The following is a 24053-nucleotide window of genomic DNA, read 5'->3' on the forward strand; positions in this document are numbered from 1 at the left end:
TCCATCAGCTGTTGCTGGGTAGTCTCCTGGTGATTTCTCATGGAGAAGTTATAGTTCCTGACTTCTCGGACTTCTTACTCTTGGACAAGGCAGCTGCTTGCTTCAGAAGTTCTCGGTTTTTGGCCTAAAATATCAGAGCAAGAAGGAAGTTTTTAACAGCATAGGACATATTTTTCATGCAGAACAAGTGCAGACGATATAGAGGATCAGGGAGAGATGACCAGAATTCTAGAGGTTAAGAAACACTTGTCACTTGATTCAGGAAAAGAAAATAAAAGCCGGTCTGTACTGGAGGTTCATCAGTGTACTCTTGGGACCCACTATTACAAAAGGATGCTTTATGCAACACCAACAAACAAATGGAGTGACTTAGTGTGTTGGATAAACAAAATGTATAACTCAGACATCTGGAATCACATCTGGGTTACACAAAAATCGAAACACACATTTTAAAATTCCAGCTTTTGAAGAAGAAGAAGAAGAAAACAGAGACCATTCAAAAGTGAAACAATGAAAGTTATCAATAAAGTAGATTCGTACAATATGTCAACTACTTTGAGAAAAAAAAATCTAAGGGATAATCATTTAAAATGCAATCAGCTAAATACACAAGAATTACCATATAAAAATCAACAATTACCTGTAACTGTTCTGTAACTTCTTTGTGGGTTTTCTCCATCTGGTTCATTTTGGCTCTCATCTGAGACTCCTGGTACTGAAAATCAGCCTTCAACTCTGTAATCTGAGGGGACAAAAGCAGTCACCAGAAGAAATTCCTGTTCGATGAAATGTTTTGGTATTTAAGAGCTAAATGCCCCCTGGCCAAATTAATGAAAAGGAGAGGTCTCCTACAGAGCCACAACTAGATCAAGGCCAGGGAGTTCTGTATCCTATTTTTTTCTAAAGATTTCCTGAAGATTCACACAATACTGAATTAGCAGTTCTAACATTTAACTATCATTAGCAAGCTTTTTAAGATTTTATATATTTAATGTGTGAGTACAGTGGCTCTATGCAATAAGCCGTGGTCTGAGAACCACAAAGTCCATGGTTTGAGCCCACCAGTTGCTCTGCAGGAGAAAGATGAGGCTTTCTGCTCCTATGAAGATGTATAGTCTCAGAAACCCTATACAGCGTTGCTATGAGTTGGAACTGACTCTATGACATTTAACAACATATTTAATATATGCCAAACGTCCTCTACATGCTCACCTCCACATAAGTCAATGATTATATGATGTTTTGAGAGAAGCCACAGAATAATAGCTGCTACAACGTCATGAAATTCTTACTCTTATCATATTCCAGGCAAATGGCTTTGATTATATTACTTCATTTAATCCTACGATAACTCTGTTGGGTAATATTATTCTTCTCATTTTCTAGATGGGGAAACCGAAGCTCAGATGACACTAAGTAATGTGGCCAAAACTAGACACCACATTAGCAAGAGGCAGAGCTAGAATTCAGATCCTAGGTCTCCTCCTGCTGACTATGCTATTCAAGGAGTACAGACAGACATCCAAATCAAAGGGGACATGTGAGCTGAGTTTTGAGGTTCAAGGAGCAACAGGCCACAGGAGGTAAGACAAGCATCCAAGCAAAGAGAACATCATGGGCACAGGCAGAGATAATTAAGAGATTGTTCAGATGAGTGTGGAGAGTGGTAGATGAGGCTAGAGACAGGCAGGTGGGATGCAGAAAAGCCTGGGTTCTAAGCAGAGGTTCGAAGACCTTGACCCTGGAAGCTGTGGGAAACAATCCACTGTTTGGTTTTGCTCCTTTTGAAACTGTCATTTTTCAAAACAGTAGAAGCATGAGTGTTCATTGATCTCTTATTTTTAAAATTTCTTTTAAGTGCCAATCTAATCCATGAAGAGAATATACTAGGGGGTCCACTTTCATTTGCCAGTCATGTAGTAAGGTGGGAAGAACATGGGTCTCTTAGCATGACTCTCCACCTTATTGGGAGGAGGAAGCGTACTACAGTGGAGAAAAGTGGAGTCAGAAAGGTGGGTTCCTTCCCTTGTTCTGATATTTACCAACTATGTGAACTGGCCACGTTATTTAACCTCTTTGAATCTGTTTCCTTACCTCTAAAATGAGGTAGAAAGTAGATGGGGAGAGCATGTTAAGATTTTAGCATGTTTTCTTAGCCATTCAAAATGAATCTTAGAGTTCTGAACTTGGTACAAGATAATATACAGCCTCAGGGGGGAAAAAAAAATAGAACCAGGAGGTGGTTGGAACCCTAATAGAAAAAATATTAGGGGAATTCTTTATCAGTAATAATTCAGTTTTTATGAGGATAAATGCCTTAATAGAGATACAGCACTTAGACTAGAGCCAGGCACATAGTAAATACTCAATAAGCAAACTGAACGTTATCAAATACATTAAGGTAAAAATGAGAAACTTTCCTAGAAACTGAAAATAAGATAAATAATAGACATGGATAAGAAAAAAAGATGTAAACAGTTCCTTGATGAATAAAGATATCTCTCAGACCAAAGTAAGGTGCCACTGAAGATATTTACATGTTTAATAAGTGGGTCCCTCAGGAAGCGAGTGGTCAGCAATGGAAGTGTAGTGACAGAAGAATCCTGGAGGATGGCTCACCTGGTCTACATACTTTGAGTATTACTGTCCCATGACACATCCATCTCAGTAACAGATGGAGACATCAAGTTCTCTTAGCAGGAGAGCACTGAACATTTCAATTACATAACTACTTCATGAACTGTATGTTCACTGGTAATAACCTGGTTTCCAAGGCAGCCAATGTTGAAATTGTAGTATTTTGTTGTTCCCAACTCTGAATTAGAGCTCTGGTAGTGTAGTGGTTACGAATTGGGCTGTGAACCGCAAGGTCAGCAGTTGGAAACTACCAGCGATTCCGCGGGAGAAAGATGAGGCGTTCTGCTCCCGTAAAGATTTATAGCCTCGGAAACCCTGTGCAGGGTCGCTATGAGTCGGAACCGACTCCACGGCACTTAACAACAACAAACTCTGAATTAAGAGGTGAATGTTGTGGTTTTAGACCGTATCTCTGTAAGCTTGGTTACATGAATCATTTTTGAGACACAAAGGTTACCCGCAAAATGAGAAAAATCCACTTTCTGAACCCACTTGACTGGATTCCCCAAGGTAATGTAAGTCCATGAGTCATCTTGGCAGACAGCTAGCCTCTCCCTAAGATGTAGACAGCTAATATCTTTCTAGGATATCCCAACATTGCCACAGAACCTTTCTCCCATGGTAATAATGGAAATATTAAGTGTTCTCATCATGCTCCACACCACATGCTTCAGCCTTGCATCATTCTGGTCTGACAAGCTTTAACGAAAGCATACCTTCTTCTCTTTCTCTAAAATCATTTGATCCTTTTGATGCAGCATCTTCTTCAGAGTGGCCACTTCTTCCTTTAGTTGGGCAATGATGACAAAGTGGTCAGTGCCCGGGGAGTCCAGAGCCAGGTCTGGGGAAAAGCTGATAGGAAAATGAAGGGGAAAAATCATAACGTGGATGGATACACTTTTACCCAAAGATACATCTTGGCCACTTGACTGCAAGCTCCTCAAGAGCAGGAATGACCTGAATTCCCAGCATCGAGCACAATGTCTCACACAAGCCAGACTCAATAGCATTTGTTAACTGTACTTGTAAGCTAGTTATCCGGTAACTAGACCCAAAACGACAACACTCTAACAGCCACAAAGCATCTTTTCTTACATTTAGGACTAACATATATGCCACATCACAGCATACAAAGAGTCCAGAATATTCTGTTTTAGGTTGATTGAAGATTCTGAATGATTTATAGATCAAACAATCATAAATTGTGATTAGATCACTTCCCTTGACTTCTGGACAGATTATAAATTGTAAGTCTTTGCCATACAGTTTCCCCAGCAAGCTCATCTTTCAGCTCCGTCTTCTCCATGCTCAAAGCATTGTGATCTGGTGCAGATGCTAAGAAGGTGCTATGATGAAAGTTAAATGAATAGGAAGGAAGCCAATTTGCCCTATACTACATTTTGCCTGCTGTCATTTTCAATATGAAGAACCCTCTGACACTTTGGAAAGGGACAAGGAGGTGGCCAACTTCAGAGTCACATCACTACCTGGGGATTCCACAGATTCCTCCCAGGAGTGTGAGCACCATTTGGCGAAGTGCCAAGTGAACTCTTCATATGTCCTTTCCGCAGAGACTCTTAAATGGTGCCAGTTTCAGGTAATCTGTGAACCTCTAAAATGTTATGTACAGTGAGTGTTTTCTGGGGTAAGGATGCACAGGTTTCATTGGCTGCTCAGAGGTCTCTTAGACTCAAAACAAGATGCCTAGAAAGTCAAACCCTGCCCTTCTCTTGAAACTTCCCAAAGGAAGTGCTTTACTTTTCTCAGGGCAACTTTATCATTAAAACACAAACCTAATGGTCTTCCTAGACAGGGAAATACCAATTCCCAGCTCCTGTATCAACAAACCAATGGCTCAGAGTTTCCCCGTGCTGTTGGTTCTTTCCTACATCTTATTCCATCCCTAGAAACCTGCATTTTTCTATACAGGTAGAAACTTCAAACAGCAAATCTAACCACTGTACCATACGTCTTCAGTTACTAAGTCAAACATTTCTATGGCTAGAAGTAAAAGCAGCAGTCCATTGATTACAATATTCTCCCTCCCTCAGTCTACATGATTCATCTGAGAAGCATGTCAGCTGGAGATAATGTCAATGGTTTCATAATTGATAAACATGTAGAATTACTGGAAAACACAAAAGAAAACGCAAAATAATTCCAACTAAACATGTAGGAGAAAGAAAACGATTGAAAGGACCCATCATAGTCTTCACTCGTTTTAGATCCCGAGGTAGCCTAACATCCAATACTCCCCAAGGAACTATGTCCTAAACTCAAAAGAGTTTATTTAAACCTAAACTACTGTGATGAATGGAGTAATGGGGCTAGCCTAAGTAACTTCTTGTTGTCCCTAAAGCCCCAAATATTGTTTTCCCTGCTTCTTGAGAGAGGGCTTTGCTACCTCTTAACTCTAACTTCTGGTTCAGTCAGAACTACTGGGAATGAAAATGAAAAAAGATGTGTTAGCAAGGCAGAAAATAAAATCCTGCTTCTTTCCAACCACCTTCAACAACAGGGAACTATTTCTCCAGAAAACCTGTCCATCCCAAAAGTGTTTATTATAGAACAATTTTCTTCCGGTTGAATCAAAACGTGCACCCCTGTCATTCCTACCCAATGGTCCTAGTATTGTCCTCAAAGACCTTACAGAACAAGTCTAATCTCTCAGGCATAAATGTGGAATAATGCACTGGACCGTAAGGTTGGTTTGAACAATGAAGTCAGTGGTTCAAACTCACCAATCACTCCTTGGAAACCCTATAGAGGGTCGCTATGAGTCGGCACCAACTCAATAGCACTTAACAACAACAACCACATCATGGAGAAAAGAAATGTCCTTTAAAGTCAATGAACCTCAAGGTGTTCCTGGGTACCACCCACTGTTGAGGCTGTACTTTTATTGCCTTGTGAAGCAACAGACAAATATGATTAAAAAGTGGACTTTATGTATGCTCAGGGAAAGCTAGAGATGAACCCAGATTTCCTTCAAGTAGAAAAAAATTTTTTTTTTATAATTTAGAATTATTTATTGTAATTATTACAATTTAGAAAAAATTAAGAAATATTGAGAGGAAGGCCATGGGTTTGAGAGAATATTGAAAAAAAAAAAATGCAACTAGAAGAGACGCCATTAGAGAAAGTTAAGATGGTGTATTCTATCTATGACAGGAAGGCTAGTGGCTAAAGAAGAGGAGGAAGAAAACTAATCAGATATGCCTCAATATTAAGAAATAAGCATGAGAAGAAAATGTGATAGTATAGGAAGGTCAGTGGAAAAACATTAGGAAGCAAATTATAGAATATATGAAGGAAGAAAAATTAAAGAATAAGCATAAACTAAAAAGCCTATCAATATTTTCAAAGTGAGGCCTGAAAAGCAAATTATTTAACTAATTAAAAACAGATAACAACAACAAAAGATATTTTAGAAATAAGACTGATAGCAGTTGGTATAGAAGTCAAAGAAAAAAGGGATAGAAAAAACTGAATTTACTTTATGCTATGTACATACAAAAGAGAAATGCAAATAAGCATATCATACTGATTAAATTGCTAATGCAGGAACATTCATATGGAACTTGTCTATGTCTGAAAACAATTTTTGTGGCAATACATAACTTTTCCAAATCTCCACACTGAAAGAGTAAACTACTTTTAAAAATTAGTGTATACATTTCAAGGAAATTATATTTTTGCATCTTTTTCAGAGGACATCATGAAAGACCACATATCTAAGTCACCAAGAATCAGCATCTTACTTGAGGAGAATAGTCACTGCTGGTGACCAGATGCAATCAAACAGTCTGAACAGAAAGTGTGAGCTTTTAGCCTGGTGTATCTGTAGCAATGGACAGCAAGAATAGCAGCAATATCTCAAGAGTAAAACAAGCTAATAGACGGTAACCTTTAAAAATTGGCTGGTTAAACTAAATGTTATGAATGAGCCTTTTACTAGGTGGTTCAAATATAAAGTCTGGGTAATAAATAACCACAAAATATAAATGATGAGTCTTTAAGGCCCCAGATCTTGGCTGAAGCCTTTGTAAAGGCAGGGCAGGGCATCAGAAAGATTTACTTGTTGAAGTGGTTTTTGCAGGACCACACACCCTGGAGGCGGTGATAGGACAACCTGTTCTCCACCTACTTCCTTCAGAATAGCCAGACGAGCTGCCCAGACAAACATTAAAACTGACCATGAAGATGGTTCCTTTCTCCATGTAATCTGAATATCGAAGTTACACATTTTCAGAAGATTTAATTCAAGAAGTTCAAAATCAATAAACTAGTTGTCAAGAAGATACCTGGTGGGATCTGAAATCAATCTAATGAAGAAGGCATGGAAAAGAGGTACCCTTCACAATGCTTCTCTAAATGAACAAAATTCAGCCCTTTAACTCTATATGGAGGTCTGCCCCCACAGCCACCATGGCGGGGAGGGAGAACCGTGAAGGAGGAGCTTCCAGAATGGAGATGATTCCAAGGACTTTAGGGAAGAGTATGTCAGGTGGTCTCACTTCAGGATGCCCAGGCCTGGAGGAACACGAAAGTGGTTGGCCCCAAGACTCTGTTGGGAAGCAGCCCACTGCACCAACCCGGATGGGGCACTCTGGATATTGGGACAAAGCAGCTCGTAAGAGGAAGCATCGCTGAGAAGGAGAGAGGAAAGCGAGGAATAAACGTATGCATTTAGACAGGTTTAAAATGAAATAAAAATATCTGAACACATCTCACTGTCTTCTGATTGGAAATCTGCCCTGCTATGTGTTACTGAACACATGGATTAACCCTCACAGACTGAACAACACTGCCCTCACTCAAACTTGTCACTGCTCTGCCTCCCGAGACTGACTGCTGTTCTGCCTGGCACAGGCTTCCGACACAGATCACAATGGAACGTGTCCAGCTGTTGACACCTTAGAACTAGCGTACGGCAGTTAGTTATCTTGTGAACTGCAGAATTCAACTGCCATTAAATCCATTTAAAAACGATTGTGATGAAATTAGATGCGTAAACAAAATTAGTAATACTTGATTATAAGATATCAAGTTGCTGTTGTAGCACCCCCAAGAGGTTTGCTGACAGCCACAGACTAGTTCCAAGGCATACCCTAAAATGCACTGCACTCCTATCTTAGGAACTGTGCATGTATTTCAGGCAGAAGCCTGAACATATACACACACTCCAACTTAGCTTACCTGTCTCCATTGATTGTGACTGACTCAAACTTGGACTTTTTCTTTGGGATTTCATTTTGGATTGAAGATGTAGAAAGTGTTTTCTGGCTTTGAAAGGCAATCAATAGAAAGGCACAAATTAGAAATCAAAGAAAAATAAAACATCACAATGCAAGTCTATCAAACAGAACCAATGTAAGACCGTAGTTCTATGTAAGAGCTAACTATTCTTGATTTTCCAAATCCACCAATGTGTTACTTTATAAGTCCTGGATGTGTAAGTTGCTAGTTTCCATAGCACAAAAAAAGATTATTGGTCTTAATTAAATATTACTTGGCTTTATTAATAACTATGAGAATAGAATCATTCAAAATTCTGTAAGAAATGTGTCTTATAGTTTTAAAAACTTTTAGTCATTGTCTCATGCATCTTGTAAGTTTGTGAGGAATAGACAAAGTTTTATATTATTTTTCAAAAACTGAGACTCATCAAGGTTAACTGATACAAACCTCATTAATTGTGGAGCTAGGACTAGAAATCAGGCTGACGTATTTATTATGAGCCTCTAATCCATTTCTTCACTATTTTGTGAGCCTACTGATATCCCACAATAAGACTAAAGATCTATTTTATTTCCAGTAAGTTCACCCTGTAAATCTGATTCTGAAACAAAAGCTAAAAGTCTATCTTTGGGCTTCAACCCTTCCAACTTTAATTAATGTCCAATTGCCAAACTCAAACGGAGCTTTCAACGTTTTCTTACTTGACTGCTCTTCAGTATTGACACCGCTGACCACACCATCTGTATGGAAACCTTCTCCTCACTTGATCATCCTCTTACTTTTGCTTAGTCTCTGTCCATCCCATGACACTGAGTGCTCCTAGAGTGTGGTCTCAGCCTCCTGTCTAAGTTATACCATCCAAGAGCTTTAAGGACTAGCTATCACAGCACACAAGTGTTCTTTTCTAAAATCAAGGTTAGAATGTAATTTTGGACAGATACTGGCCACTTGGAGGAGCTCTGGTAGTGTAGTGGTTACGAATTGGGCTGTGAACTTTAAGGTCAGCGGTTCGAAATTACCAGCTGCTCCGCGGGAGAAAGATGAGACTTTCTACTCCCGCAAAGATTTACACCCTCGGAAACCCTGTACAGGGTCGCTATGGGTCGGACCCGACTCGATGGCACTTAACAACAACAACAACTGGCCACTTGGAATCCTGTTGTGGCACTATAGGATAAGTACTTGACCATAAGGTTGGTTTGAACCGCAAGGCTGTTGGCTTAAACTCACCAGTTGCTCCTCAGAAACCCTATACAGGATCACTAAGATTTACAACTGACTTTACTTTTGACACTTAATGACAACAATCATAGTGGTTGGAAATGTTGTTCCCCAGATCACTGCACCTGAATCATCTGGGATGATTATGTCACAGTACAGAGTCCTCTATGCCATCCTTATTGCTATTGTTGTCAAGGGCCATCTAATTGGTGTCGACTTATAGCAAGCCTGTAAAGGGTTCCAAAACTGCAAATCCTTGTGGGAGCATCTTTCTCCTACAGAGCAGCTGGCGGGCTCAAATCGTTGACCATGTAGTTCACAGTCCAGTGCTTATCCACTCTACCCTGTTGTTGTTGATAAGCGCTGTCAAGTCTGTTTTGACTCAAAACAACCCTGCATAGGGTTTCCTAGGAGAGGCTGGTGGGTTTGAACCGCTGACACTGCAGTTCAGTCCACTATCCTGTAGTGCCACACCAGGACTCTAGATTGTACTAAGTTAAACATTGGGGTTGTTGTAGAAATCCCTATTTTTAAATACTCCAATGATTCTTATATGCTATCAGCGGCCCATATTCTAGTGACTCTGCCTATTTTCTTGCTCCAGCCCAAGCCTCTTTAAGTTTCAAGATAAATCCTTACTAAATAATTCTTCCTGGTGCTGCAAACTCAGATTTTCAAAACTGAACTTTCTCACTTCCCCTTCTTGTATGCTCTCTCTGTTAAGGACCTACCCAAGTACAAACCTGGAATTATCCTCGACTTACCCAACTCTAGACCATCTACTTGCTCACCAAATTATATATTTCTCATAATTCGTCCCTCCAAAGTTCTTCTTGAATCTGCCACTCCCCATTTCCTGCCATTCCCCAGCTCCTAACCATCAACTCTAAGTTGCAGCTCTCCAGGGTTCCATGTGGGCTCAGACCTCCAGACTTTTGCTATTCCCTCAGCCTAGAATATTTCTGCTCATTCCTTATCTGATGATTCTGATTTATCCTAAGATTCAGTTCCAGTCTAAGTCCTTCTCCAAGCCTTCTTTGCCTAATTTCCCAAGGCAGTTATAGCTCATGCTTCTATCTTACATAGTTCCACTGTGGTGCCCACTGCATTATCCTGGGATGACTAGCTTGTAGGTCTGTTTTCCCCTCTAGACTGCATGCTCTTGGAAAACAGCATGCCTGTTTTATTCACCTATGCTTTCCCAGCAGGGTCCCTCAACAGGGTATTTAATATTTCTGGACTGTACAAATAAAATCATAATGGTAATAGAAAAATATCTTTTAAACATATTAAATGCTTCCTATATGGCATTAAAAAAAAAAAAGGACTATGTATGTATGTACTGTCATGCATCACTTAATATCTATGTTATGTGAAACAGGACGTTATAGGACTTAGACAATGTGTGAACAACATATTGACTGGGTCCTACTTTTTCTGTAAGCACCTTGAACAAGTTTCATGCCTTAGCAGTGGCAGTCAGTGTGCTGAGAAGGACTTGGTTTAGTGTTTGTTCTTTAATCCACACCGTTAGCAATTTCCCTATAGTTGATACAGGTTCCTTTGGCATTTTTATTAGCCTCATAGCTTTCAGTGAAGCTGATCCTTTAACAGGTTTGAAGAATTTCTTCTTTGGTTTTGAGGATCATCAGGACTGTCGACTCTACCATGCCTAAATGATAAATAACAGCATTCACTGATTTTCCACCTTCCTGCTATTTAATAACCTTCGGCTTCACTTCCAAATCGATACTTCTCCTTTGTTTCTCGCTGCTGCCCTCACTGGCACTGGTTTTGCTGGGTTTGGGAGCCATGATGCACCTCGGGTAATGTTTTTGAAAGAAAATGAAACAGAGAAGTAATGCTACAACACTTGAGAGGTGTGGTCCATGAGACTGGATGCTGCTGCCTACGAGTTGAAGCCTACAGTTTATACAGTACCTTTTTCAGATAGAAAGTACAGTGCATAACAAAGCCAGTCACAAAGGCATTTATTATGACTATCAAGACATACGTCTTAGGTTATATGGGTACTATACCATTATAGTACATATTGTACTATAGTACGTAGCAGCTTGTTCAAGCTCCCCAGCTGTTCCTCAGAAACCCTATGCAGGGTCACTATGAGTCGGAAATGACTGGACGGCACTTAACAACAACAACATTATGACCTTATGGGACTACAGATATTTAAGCAGTCTGATGTTGCCTGAACAGATGTTATACCATGCATGACTCCGCTGTGTAATTTATCTTCAGAGCAACGCTCATTTTACAGATAAGAAAACACATCCAAGAAGCCACACAGAGAATTTGGCAAAGCTAAAATACAATCCAGAGCTAGAACTCTTAACCGCACTGCAGATACTCTGTAAGGAAGCTGAAGACAACAGTGAAAGGATTTTTTTTTTAACTGCATTCCACAAGGACTAACTTGGTACACCTATCAACCTTCCTGGCCAATTATATATAAAAGCAGGTCTCATCTCTCAGAAAATGAACTGTCCAATCTTCTACAGAAATGATCCACTCTGAAGGTGAGGAAAACACTACATGTAACAGTGAAGTAGGTTCCGTAAACCTTTCAGGCACAATAAATTCAGGAGTCTCTCTGGCCCGGCAAAGATATAGATTGTAAAATCTGACAAATTTTCCCTATAGGCTAGTAACTAAAGAGAAAAGGACAGTAAAGTATATACAAAATGGTATTTTCCATGACTGTCAGGGCAGTGTGTGTTTCTGACCTGTAAACATCTCTAGTCCTTGTGGGCATTTTAGGCTTACCTGTTGTAATGACCACTGCCACTCAGTCGACTGTACTGCTCCTTCTCCTGGTGGCCAGCCCGGGAAGAACTGCTCAAGTGCTTCCTCTGCTCTTTGGTCTTCTGAAGGACCCGTTTGTAAGAGAGTGTGCACAGCCAACACAACAATTTTCCATCTACCTGAAAGACCAGGAGAGAAAGGTAAAGAGGAAGGAATAGACTAATGAATGCAGACAGTAAGAACCAGAGCGCTGGGAGCTAGAGCACCTGGATTGAGTACCAGTGCTGCCACTTATGAGCTAGGTCACCTTAGGCCCCTGAGTCACTTGAGCTCTCTCAGGCTCCAAGTTCCCTCATCTGTAAAATGACGAATAATAGTACTACCTCCAAGGGCTGTTGCAAGGATTTTGTGACATAACATCTGTAAGGCCCTCAGCCAGATACCAGGCATGTAAAAGTTGCTTCATTGAAAGATATCCGCTGCAATCTCATGTATAGTTTTCTTTTGTTTTACTCTGACTTAGCAAATTTAGCTCAGAGCAAAGTTCCCAAAAGAATTTCAAAGACACAAACATCCTCATGGTGCTCATTAAGGAAAACTCAACAGGAACAAGAAAAGATTGAAGATGAAATGTAAAATCTACACTTCAGTTATAATACTTTGTAAAACTAAATGAATACTTTTTCTCAGCTAGCAAGAATACCCCCAGAGAAAGACAAATGGGTGAGGAACTTCCAAGGACCCAGATCTGGTAGTGGCCTACACCACAGCACTTTGTTGAACCACAAAGAGTCAACTTCTTTGGGTAGAAGGAGTTCTACACCAGAGACACGGGTGCAAGGCTAGGAAAGCAGAGTGCAGCTTCTACAATCCTATGAAGTTTGTGGCAAAACCATTACTAGGGAAATGAGTTGGAAATGTGGTAGCAGGGCTGACTAGAATTACCCACGTTTGGGGAGGGAATATGCTGATGTTTTATGGAATTTTATAGTTTCATTTATTCCTGTAATTAGATCTTAGGCCCCATTTTGAATGTGGGTAGGCAACATCATCATATACCTAAGTGGTTTTATATTGTTAGCTGTGGTGTAGTAAATTATTTAATGTCTGTTTTGGCCTCAGTTTATAACCACCACCAAACAACATTATGTCCTGTTGAGTCTGGGTAAGACAAGGTGGGAGAAGATGCTGATAGGCTGTAAGATTCAGTTGTGAGTGGTTAGCAGAGTTAACTGTGATTGTAAAAACATGGAACTCTTTAATGTGTATAAAATGAGCCATTTCAGAAGCAGGAGGATGGGGATCTCACTCCCTTCAAAGAAGAGCAGGTGTGGACTATGTCATTTGGACCCAGAGATCCCTGTGTACGGAACCTGCTTTACCTAGGGACAGAAAGCTGTGATACCATAAGAGTGACAGGGGAGAGCAGAACCAAGAATGAGCACACTAGCAGAGCAGTGGGCTTCCCAGCCCAAGGAGCAAGTAAACCTCAGTGACTTTGGGCAGGAGGCTTGCTTGCAGAGTGGGGTGCCTCCAGACAGTTAAATGGGGGCTAGGTTTGCTGTCCCACAAAGCTAGAGCTGAGTGCCTTCAGGTTGAGGCTTCTGGTAGAGTGGTGTGTCCTATGGGCATTTATCAGCAGCTCTAAAAGAGCTTTGTAACACTGGCTGGGCAGAGAGAGGCCTGCCTGCGGGCACAGCTGAAGAGAAGCTGTCCTGACTGGAATAACTAACTGTGCCTCGAGCATTTTCGATCCTGAATTATAAACCGCAAAGCTGAGTATGGTGTCTGAGTTCCGTGTGGCCATTGCAATAAATTTACAAATCCAATTAAGAAGGCTGTGGGAGGGATGGTTTGGTGCTCATTCTCACATCAACATCAGCCAAAGTCTCTCTGCCTCGCATCCTTCAACACAGCAGCAGGTCCACCAGTCTGAGCCTATTCACTTCTTTCCAGTCCTACTGCTTCCATCCCAGTGAAGCCATTCTTATCTTTCATTACTGTAAGAGACTTCCAAATGTGCTCTCAGGACCACTGCCACACAACCACCACAGGGGGCTTCTTACAAGTACATCTCATGTCCCTCCTCCCCCTGAGACCCAGTGGTTTCTCACAGTTATCTACTATAAAAGCCATTTTTTACCATGGTTTACACAGATGTAAATCTTGCCCCTACCTGCCTCTATAACCTCATTTCCTTTCTCAGCCCCTTGTTTACTCTGCCTTCCTTCTGTTTTTCTCATGTGTCACCTCATTCTAGTTTCAGCTCAAATGTTATTGCTTCAGAGATCCTTCAGATTGCCCAATCTAAATTGGTCTCCCCAGTTACTCTTAAAAGATCTAAAGTGTATTCATGCTGTTGTAGTTAGCTACTGTCAAGCCGTCTCTCAATTCATGGCAGTCCCATGTGCTACAGAGTAGAATTATTCCATAGGGGCCACCTAGGCTTCTCTCCCCAGTCACTATTATAAACTCTTTTCTCTCGAGCACTTAGATAAAAAAAATCTATGCTAATTTATTTCTTTGTTTATTTTTATCCATCTCTCTCTCACATGCACCAATGTAATCTCTAGCAGAGGAAGGTCTTGTCTGTCTAATTCACTAGTGTATTTATAACACCTAGAACGGTGTCTGGTTCAGTTAATAAACATATAAGCATACTTTGAGATCAAACTTCAATCTGGTTCATTTCAGAGTTATGAAAAATAACCTGGAAGCCTGATTTTAAAACACTACAGAAGGCCTTACTGAGGAAAAGAGTTTGAAAACAAGAGAATGCCACTAAAAGAGAGCACATTATACATGAAATCCACACACAGGGCCATCGTACACTTTATTTTAGATCTCTGCCAAACCTTACCAATCAAGATATAAACTTGAAAAACACACAAAGAAACCCTCTTGAGAATAAAACTACTAAAAACAACTCATCACAGCAGGCACTGATTACTTATCACATCTCAGATTCTAGTCTAAGGGCTTTACACACAACTCAACTTTCATAACCTTCCATCCCCCTTTTACAGATGAGGAAAGGTACAGATTAACTTGCCCAAAGGCACACAGTTAAGTGACAGAACCAAGATTTGAAACCAGGCATTCTAAATCCGTATCACCCATTTTTCATCACTACTTTAGCCTGCCTGACCTAAAATTCATCAACATTTGGTTGAGGATGTGTGAAATGCAGCGGGGAGGGGGTGTGTTTCAAAAAACCGTGTGGAAACATTAGATTATCTTTCAAATTCTATTTTCCACAAATCTTTTGAAGTCCCTTTGTATATATCCAAACCCTTAAAATGGAATTGTAACCAAGGAAACAGAAAGTGAATTCTATTATAACAAGATCAATAAAAATTACCTGCTCCAATAAACAATAATACAGATAGACATTTGATTTGTGTATTGCTGTCCTTTATCTGTATATGTGCCAGGCTTAAAATTAAGTGTTCAATTATACTTATCTCAATTAAATCTCCCCATTTCCCTATTGGAAAGATAAGGAAATTGATACAAAACAAGAAAAAGTAACTTGCTCAGGATCACTCAGCTAGCCCTAGGAATTGGAAGGGACCCATGTCTGTGGAACTGTAAGGTTTGCACTCCAAATATTGTACACTATCTCCTGATTACTAAATTCAGCTTCTCCAGTATCTTGATTCAGGGAACACACAGGTACCGTGGTTAGTAGGCAGGAGTATTCTGGTCACTGAAAAGTTATATCCTCCCATCGTAAATTAATGAATTTGGTTAGTAAGAGACAGTTCTTAAGAGTTAAACACGTCTAGTCACAAATAAAAGAGATTGTAAATTGTGTCCTTTCATTCAATAAATATTGAGCACCTACCATGTGCCAGGCTACTGGAAGGATTGCAAAGACCAACATGGACAAAGAGATTACATCCTAGTGAGGTAGACAAACATGTAAACAAGATAATTTCTCATACTGTTCCATGTTATGAAAAAATAAAAGAAAGTGATGTGATAATATTGTCGAGGGAACTGCTTATAGGTCTCTATGAGCAGGTGACATCTGAGACCTGACACGAGGAACCAGTCATGAAACTCTAAGAAAAGGTTTATCAAGCAGGACAGTCAGTGCAAACGCAAGAATGAGACTGTTAAGTCTGAAAGACTGAAAGGCAGCCAGTGTGTCTGGAACATGTCAAAGATTGCACATATGATGGAACATGAGACTGAAAGGTGGGCATGGGTCTTACAGGCCATGGAAGAAGTTTCGATTTTATTCTATGGGCATCTGGAAGTCACTGGAGGACGTTAAACAGGAGAGTTACATATAATAAACTTCTGATTCTACCACACACAAGGTACTACCATACACAAAGCTTTTCTCTACGCCATTTTCTTGTGGTCTTTGTAACTTCAACAGACAGAAACATTTAAAGAGTCAACAGTAAAACTGATAATACTATTATATCTTACTGAAGTCACAATCTCTCCTTTATAGACTTCCAAAGAATTTTGCCAGCACTAACCCACTTACATATGGATATTGATCACTGTAATTCAGGTTCTCATGAAATGTGAAACAATGAAATGTTAGAACGCCTCACTCATTTGATAAAATGAAGATAACAAACCTTGAATATCTTCAAGGTCAATAATAGAAATTATAGCTCAACTGAGAAATTTCTCTTGATTATATACCTTTTAACACAATTGCTGTTGTTGTTAAGTACTGTCGAGTCATTTCCGACCCATAGAGACCCTATATAGGGTTTCTAAGGAGCAGCTGGTGAGCTTGAACCACCAACCTTGTTGATCAAATGACTTTGCAGTTGGCACATTAGCCCACAGCGCTACTACTTTAATTTCACAGAAAAGAAAAAAAAAATTTTTAAATCAAGACAAACACAGGAATTTACCTTCTTTCTATCGTCTTTCCTGTCGAATGCACATTGTTGCTTGCACTGTTCACAAGAATATGGTGGTCCATACTTTTTCTCTGAATTTGTACAGCGCTGGCACTTATTGCCAATAAATGCTGCAATTATGTTGCAATACTGACAAGGTTTAGGCTTAAGAGGAAAAAAACAAGTTCAAATAAGCATATTATAAAATACCAATGCATTTTTTAAAGCAATTAACTATTATTATATGAGGGTAAATAAAAAAGTATTGCTGTAAGATCATAGGAAACTTTATCAAACAAAAAAAATCAAAATAGGAAGTAATTATTTCTCAAAATATCTTCCATCTATACATTTCAGAAGACAGCATTTCCATCTCTAACCCTTTCCCAAGAATTCTGCACTCTTTGACTTATAACATGTCAAAACAGCAGTTTTGGTATCCTTCAGAGATTCAAATCATGTTTTGTTTAAATGTTTCTTGAATTTCGGAATAAAAAGGTTGAAAAGGGTTGTCGAGTGAATTTCCTAATGAAATTCTCATGGGAAGATCCCTGCTGCCCTTTAAGAACGAACAGGTGCCTTGTTGTGATGGATTAAAAATTCTTCAGTGCAACTTTCTGGGCCTTTTTATCAATGTACGTCCCAATTTTCTTAAAACTTTTATATAGTAAGTCCCTTTGATTATCCTGTGTCCTTCAAGAAACTCTATTAAGATTATGCTTCGGGATCCCTAAAAAGAGTTGCCATAACCTTCTATGTGTCTTGAATTAAAACTGGCCCAGCAAATCCCTTGGAAAGCCACAGTTTTGGTGGGCCTTTTTTTTTTTTTTTGAAGGCACCTTTATAAGATGAAAACAAGTGCATTCCTGAGAGAACTTGTCTGTAGCCTTCCAATGATCACAGAGACATGTTTAGACACGTTTTGTTTAGAATAAATCCATGCATGTATTAACTGAAACATGTGTAGCATTACTTTTTTACTTACTCTCATACAGTCTATTTGTTATTAAGTGCTATTGAATTGGTTCCAACTCATAGCAACCCTGTATAGAGTTTCCAAAAACAGCTGGTGGGTTTGGACCACAAACCCTGCAGTTAGCAGACCAGTGTTTATCCTATAGTACTATACCAGGATTCCATATAGTCCACTATTGTTGTTAATTTCCTTCACATTGGTTGCAACTCATAGTGACCCTGTATAGGGTTTCTAAGGAGTGGCTGGTGGGTTTAAACCACCAACCTTGCGATTAGCAATCCAGTGCTTATCCTACAGCACCACACCAGTAATGTAAAAATATACTCTGAACTTCATAAATTTGCTTTTACACTGGTCAAATGAACCTCAGTTCCAAATGCTATATAAAAATTGTTTTTCTGCACAAGACTATTGATTTTAAAATACATAAATGAATAAATAACAAAAATTCACTGGTGTATATGGTGTGATTTTTATGAGAAATTCAACAGACCCAGCTCTGGAGAAACCAGTAAGTGCTTCCAAATTTCTAAAAAGGCCTCTTTGCTGTTATCAACATATAAACATCTTAGGAGAATACTTATAACAACACAGTGTATATAGAACCCTAACATTAAGTGAACAAAATTATTCACCAAAATGAATATAGCCAAATGTTACAAACAAATAGGTTAAGTCAGAAGATTCAGTTTTTCCTTCTTTACATTCTGGTCACTAAAGCCTCTCAAGGACAATTAAAATCATAATCCTGGCAGAAAGAGTATAAACACACAACTCCTTAACATTAAATTTTAGCTCAGTTCAAAACCCAAAACTTGAGAAAGTACTTACACATAACTTATTCTTCCAAAAAATTATAATTACATTAATAAACTCCCCCCATACCCCAAACCCACTGTCAACTCCAACTCACATGACCCTACAGAACAGAGTGGAACTGTACATCTTTTTCAGAAGCAGAGTGCCACAGCTTTCTCCCATGGAGGGGTGGGTGGGTTCAAATTGCTAACCTTGTGGTTAGCACTTAACTATTCTACCACCAGGGCTCCTTCCAATGATAGTAACAGCCCACAGAAAAGTAAATTTCTAAGAGAGCCAAGTACTCACTGTTAGGTACAGAGAAACTCTACTTACCGTTCCATACAACTGCACATTCTGAGCACATTTCTTGCATATTGTGTTGGTTTTACTGTTAAGGAAGAAATAGATATAAGCTTTTTATAATAGAAAAGCTGTTTTATTTAGGACAGTTGAAAACCGATTCTTCTTTAAGCCAAAGGAATATGAGAAGTCTTCCAAAGTTTGTGGAAAAATAAAAGACAATGAAAACTTTCCATAAACTTTTTGAAGTATCTCCTATGTGCTAAGGTAAGATATGGTTGAAACAATTAAAGTATGACTATCTGGCCAATAACTCTTCATTATTTCAACAGAATTATGTGGATATTCATGAAAGATGAGGCTTTCTACTCCCATAAAGATTTACACCCTCAGAAACCCTGTACAGGGTCGCTATGGGTCAGAACCGACTTGACGGCACTTAACAACAACAACAATCTCAGATAAAATGGTGCTTTAAAAGAAGGCTTTGGTTAAAATTGAGAATGAGCTTTTTCTGATTACGGCATATCACTAAGTAAAATGATCAGGTAAGGAGAGAATGCGCAAAATATTAGATTGAAATGGACTAATAGGAAGAAAAAAAAAATCTCAATTCAGATAAACAGCTGAAAATTTTTGATATAAGAAAAAAAATGTACGTTGTCCGGAAAATAAATGCAGAGATTCTATTCATGTTGACAATACTCTGTCCAAGCTCTAGTCTTCAAGTTATCCAGCTGCTGGCGAGCCAATTCCAACTCCTGGCAACCCCATGTGTGTTACAGTCGGACTGAATTCCACAAACAGTGCCTGTTTTTTTCAAAAAGTTATCACACACACATAAAGAAGTCTATCACCAAGCCTTTCTTCTGGGTGGACTTGACCCTCTAACACTTTGGTTAGCATTGGGCATATTAACTATCTGTACCACCATCCCAGATGATGTCAATATTCCCAATTTCTAAAGATCTAATTGACAAAAGGAGTCCTAGTGTGGTGCTGTGGGTTAATGTGCTGGACTGCAAAGTTGGTTTGATTGGCAAGGTGAGCGGTTCAAGCTCCCCAGCGACTCCTCGGAAACCCTATACAGGGTCGTATGGCATTTAACAATAATTAACACAAATAAAAACATTCTTTATCTTGTGAAGATCTAGAATTAATAATATTAACTAAATAACTGAACTAATCTGTCTTAGGGAAGAAAACCTTTCCAAATAAAGTCTTACACATGCTTGATGTGCAAGAGTAGTTGAAATAACACTCTATGGCTAAAAATAAAAATACGTATTTTTAAATCCAGACTATTCTGTTTTGTAATTATATCCCCCACACAATCTCTATGAAAGTGACCACAAAATTTAAAAAGACAAAACAACAAAACAGCAAGAATAACAATAGCTCCAACATTTAAATTGAGATACTCAAGTAAAGTATTTTCCAGGGCAATTTTCTGCCATTTAAAAAAGATAGTACAAAAAGTAAAATACAATTAAAACAAACACAAAACCCCTGAACTTTAGAAACAATGATTCTGTAATGTTGAAATGACACTTTGGTTTACACACAGATTCATCACTGAAGAACAGGGGTGTATGTGTATACAAGGGGGCTTCAAAAAGTTCAAAGAAAAATGGAATTAAAAGATAATGGAATTTCCCCACAAACTTTTGGAAGTTCCCATATATACAAATGCTCCTGACATCTTAGAAAACATGCAAAGAAAAGGTATTTCTATGATCCGTCTTGAATGAATTTTTGTGTCTGGTGTAAGATTTGAAGTTCCTATTTCATTCCACACACAAAAACTAATTCAAGATGGAGTTTATACCTAAATGTAAAAAGTATGACAAAAAGCTCTTAGAGTATGATTTCATTAATATGTAGTTCTAGAACAGGCAAAACGAATCTATGGTTTCTTGGAGGGAATGAGGGTGCTGGAATTGACTGGGATAGGACAGGATATGACTTAACAGGGTGATGTTAATGTTTTGACTCTTCATAGGGGTTACAAAGGTATACACTGTTTATTAAAACTCACCAAATAATGTACTTAAGATTTGAAAACTTCTCACTGTATGCAAATTTCACCTCTAAAATAATGAAGTGTAAACAAATACTGAACTCTAGTTAATGATAGATATGCATGTTGAAGTGTTTGGGTGTAAAGTATGATAATGTCTACAAGTTTAAAATTGATAAAAAATAAGACAGACCAATGCAAGGATTGTTGTTGTTATTAAGTGCCGTCGAGTTGATTCTGACCCATAGTAACCCTGTATAGGGTTTCCAAGGAGCAGCTGGTGAGCTTGAACCACCGACCTTGAAGTTCAAATGGCTTTGCAGTCTGGCGCATTAACCCACAGCACCACACCAAAATGCTGTCAAATCTGCTGCAATTCATAGTGACCCTGCACAGGGTTTCCCAAGAGAGGCTGGTGGGTTTGAACTGCCAACCTTGTGGTAAGCAGGCCAGTGCTTATCCTATAGCACAACACCAGGACTAGTAAATTGTAGAATCTAAATAGTTAAGTGCCACTGAGTCAGTCCCAACTCATAACCACCTTGTATAGGGTTTCCGAGGCTTTATATCTTTGCCGGAGCAGAAAGCCTCATCTTCTACACAAAGAGCAGCTGGCAGGCTCAAACCACAGACCCTGTGATCCACAGTCCAATGCTTATCGTAGTGGATACAGGGATGTTTACTGTTGAATTCTTACAGTCTTTTTTACGCTTGAAATTATCCAAAGATAATGACAAAAATGAAAATGAAGTTGATTCAAATAAGGTATCTAAGTCTATGTGTAAGTTAGCAGAATCACCTATAATTGTAGTTCCACAAAAGTTGAATTTGCTATACCAATAAGCCACTTTGCTATCAAAAAGTTCCCCAAGAGGCTCACAACTAGGTTCTTTTCACATTTTGAAAGTGAGAGTGATGCAAGGAAAAGTATGAAGGCAAGTGAGTTTCCAATGTGACTGGGACTAATGAAACCTTTATCAGGATTTGTCAAATTTCCAAAAGTATTTTCTTCTGGCTTATGCATTCTTCAAGTTCTGTGTATAAAACATACTAGAACAAGAAGCTAATGTTTTGCTGTTTGGGGATTATTTCTTACTGCAAAGAAAATTATAACTATGATACAAAACCGATCAAAGATACGAAAAATATTTTTAAAAAATGTAAGCAATCAGTGGAAATAATTAAGACACAAAATGTGTACTATAATACATTGGGCAGATCCTTCAATGTAGTATAAGACACTGCAGATTCTGTGTATTATAATGTGATTGACTGATTAAAGAATTACAATGAAACTGATCACAGATCTGCACACTGAAATGTAAGTGATAACATTCAAATATTAAAACTGACACAGCAGTTGACACAATGGGCTAACACAGCAAGGATTGTGAAGGTAACAGAGGACCAGGCAATGCTCTGTTACACATAGGTAGCTATGAGTCAGAAGTGATTTCAGGCACCTAACAATAACAATGACAATAACAATAATATAAAAATGAAGCTGATTACAGATTTTAGGTAGAAAAAGCCAATTAACATCTTTCATGATCAGCAAAAATGTACCTCTCCTGCTGGTACTCAGTCCTGCAGTAGGTGCACTTCACAACAGGGTGTGCAATCCGACATTCCTAAAATGAAAATATAATTTAAAAGGTGATCACAAATGGAAACAGCCCACACCAGGAGGCAGAAGACCTGGGTACTAATCCTAGCCTAGCCACTGTATTTTGAGTAACTTTGAACAGTTACAGGCCTTATTTTTATCTTCTGTAATATTGACACTGCCCTGCCCATCATAAAACATTCATGTGAGCAGTAAATAAGAAATTAAACTGTAAAGTAAATGTATTCTTGAAAAAGCCCAAGACTGGGAACCAGAAGCCCTGGATTTTAGGCCACTGTGATTTTGAACAAGTTGACTTGTAAAATTAAAGTGCGGAATTAAAATAAGACAATTTAATGAAGATAAAACTTACTTAACGTTAAATATACATATGTACGTATATAAACATCTTTTGAAGCCAAAAAAGAAAGAAAGAAGCACTTAAGTTCTCTCCAATCTACTATTTGTTTAAATAGTGGCAAAAGGTCACGGTTGAGGGAACAGTGACATACAATTCTGAGTTATCCACGTAAGAGACACAAACTCGGAATTAATTGGGCATAGCTCAACATCACTCTCCAGCTGGCTAGGTGACTATTGCCTCACAGTACCTCTATACACTTAAACAGGAAACGTATAATTGGAAAAAGGCAACTTGGCCCTTCAGGGGCAAAAAACAATGATCAGCAGCAGGTTAGGGTGAGAACCGAAGGCCACCAACAGGAAAATGAAAAATCACCCTTTTGCTTCATGTGCTTAATTGGGAGGTTTTCTATACAAACTTGTCACCTTCGATTCTAGGACTCACTGCAGAGTGCCACTGTGGGGCCCGCGTTCGACATGCTTCTCCCAAGTAGCACCTTACACTAGAGTTCAGTCCCAGGAGGGGCAGGGAGACCGCGGTATACGGGAAGCCCAAAAAGGATCCCAGCTACGGCTGATCAGCAACACACAGGGTACCAGTTCTCCCCTCCCCCGACCTCACGGGGTCGGAGAACAATCCCCCGCGGTTGCTAAGCACCGGAGTACGCCGGCCGCCAGGACCTGGGACTTCCCCACGTGCCCCGTCGGCCCCCCAGCTGGGCGGGAGCTGCTCGGCAGCAAGACGGGTCTGCCACACCCAGCCCGCGAGACCCTCAGGGTATTCCCAAGAACTAGGAGCTCCCGGCCGCGCCTGCAGCTTCCCCGGTTCCCGGCCGCCGCCCCAGCCCGCACACCTTGCACAGCTGCTGCCCCTGAGACAGCGCCTCGAAGGGGAAGCGCTGGTGGCACTTGGTGCAGGCGTAGAGCGCCGCCATGTCCTGCTCGGGCTGTGTTCACCACCCCGCTGGGGGCCCGCTGCTTTATCTGACAGTCTGAAGCACAATCTGGCGGCAGCGGCGACAAGCTACAAGCTGCGCCAGGCGGGCAGGCGCGGGCGGAGCAGGGTGGGCGCAGTGACGGTGAATGCCGGGTCACTGGTTCATTTTGATGTCGATCAAGCAGAAAAAGGGCGGAACGCGGGGCTTTGGAAGACTCTGATTCGGTCTTGACAGCTGTACGCCACTTGTGACGCGCGAGGCCGCGATTATGTAAAGCGCAGTCACGCGGGGACGTCGCCTGGAGCGGCGGTCT

At 39.8% G+C, this 24053-nt stretch overlaps 1 protein-coding gene across 3 annotated transcripts; it reads right to left on the minus strand.

The window, feature by feature from the left end:
- FAM76A (family with sequence similarity 76, member A) lies at positions 1–23820 on the minus strand. 3 transcript variants are annotated; one of them, XM_006862230.1, is made up of 9 exons: positions 23657–23737; positions 22400–22464; positions 18847–18901; positions 16749–16901; positions 11884–12041; positions 7837–7923; positions 3354–3489; positions 641–742; positions 38–124 (listed from the first exon to the last, which is right to left on the minus strand). In XM_006862230.1, exons 1-9 carry the CDS (start codon positions 23735–23737, stop codon positions 38–40), a joined length of 924 nt encoding a protein of 307 aa, XP_006862292.1. The 3 variants fall into 3 exon arrangements, with proteins under 3 accessions (XP_006862293.1, XP_006862292.1, XP_006862294.1); XM_006862231.1 differs by lacking the exon at positions 7837–7923 and having other exon boundaries at positions 1–124; positions 23657–23820; XM_006862232.1 differs by lacking the exons at positions 7837–7923; positions 16749–16901.
- Positions 23821–24053: the final 233 nt, after the last annotated feature.

Source organism: Chrysochloris asiatica, unplaced genomic scaffold (assembly GCF_000296735.1).
Source record: "Chrysochloris asiatica unplaced genomic scaffold, ChrAsi1.0 scaffold00047, whole genome shotgun sequence".
NCBI lineage: Eukaryota > Metazoa > Chordata > Mammalia > Afrosoricida > Chrysochloridae > Chrysochloris > Chrysochloris asiatica.

What these genes read in the sequence shown, in the direction of transcription:
- FAM76A (XM_006862230.1), bottom strand. Translation starts at nt 23,737, where the DNA reads ATGGCGGCGCTCTACGCCTGCACCAAGTGCCACCAGCGCTTCCCCTTC. An exon ending in ACTGAGTACCAGCAGGAGAG is followed by an intron (nt 18,902 to 22,399) that starts GTACATTTTTGC and finishes CTTCCTTAACAG; the next exon opens with TAAAACCAACACAATATGCA. An exon ending in GGAAAGACGATAGAAAGAAG is followed by an intron (nt 12,042 to 16,748) that starts GTAAATTCCTGT and finishes CTGGTCTTTCAG; the next exon opens with GTAGATGGAAAATTGTTGTG.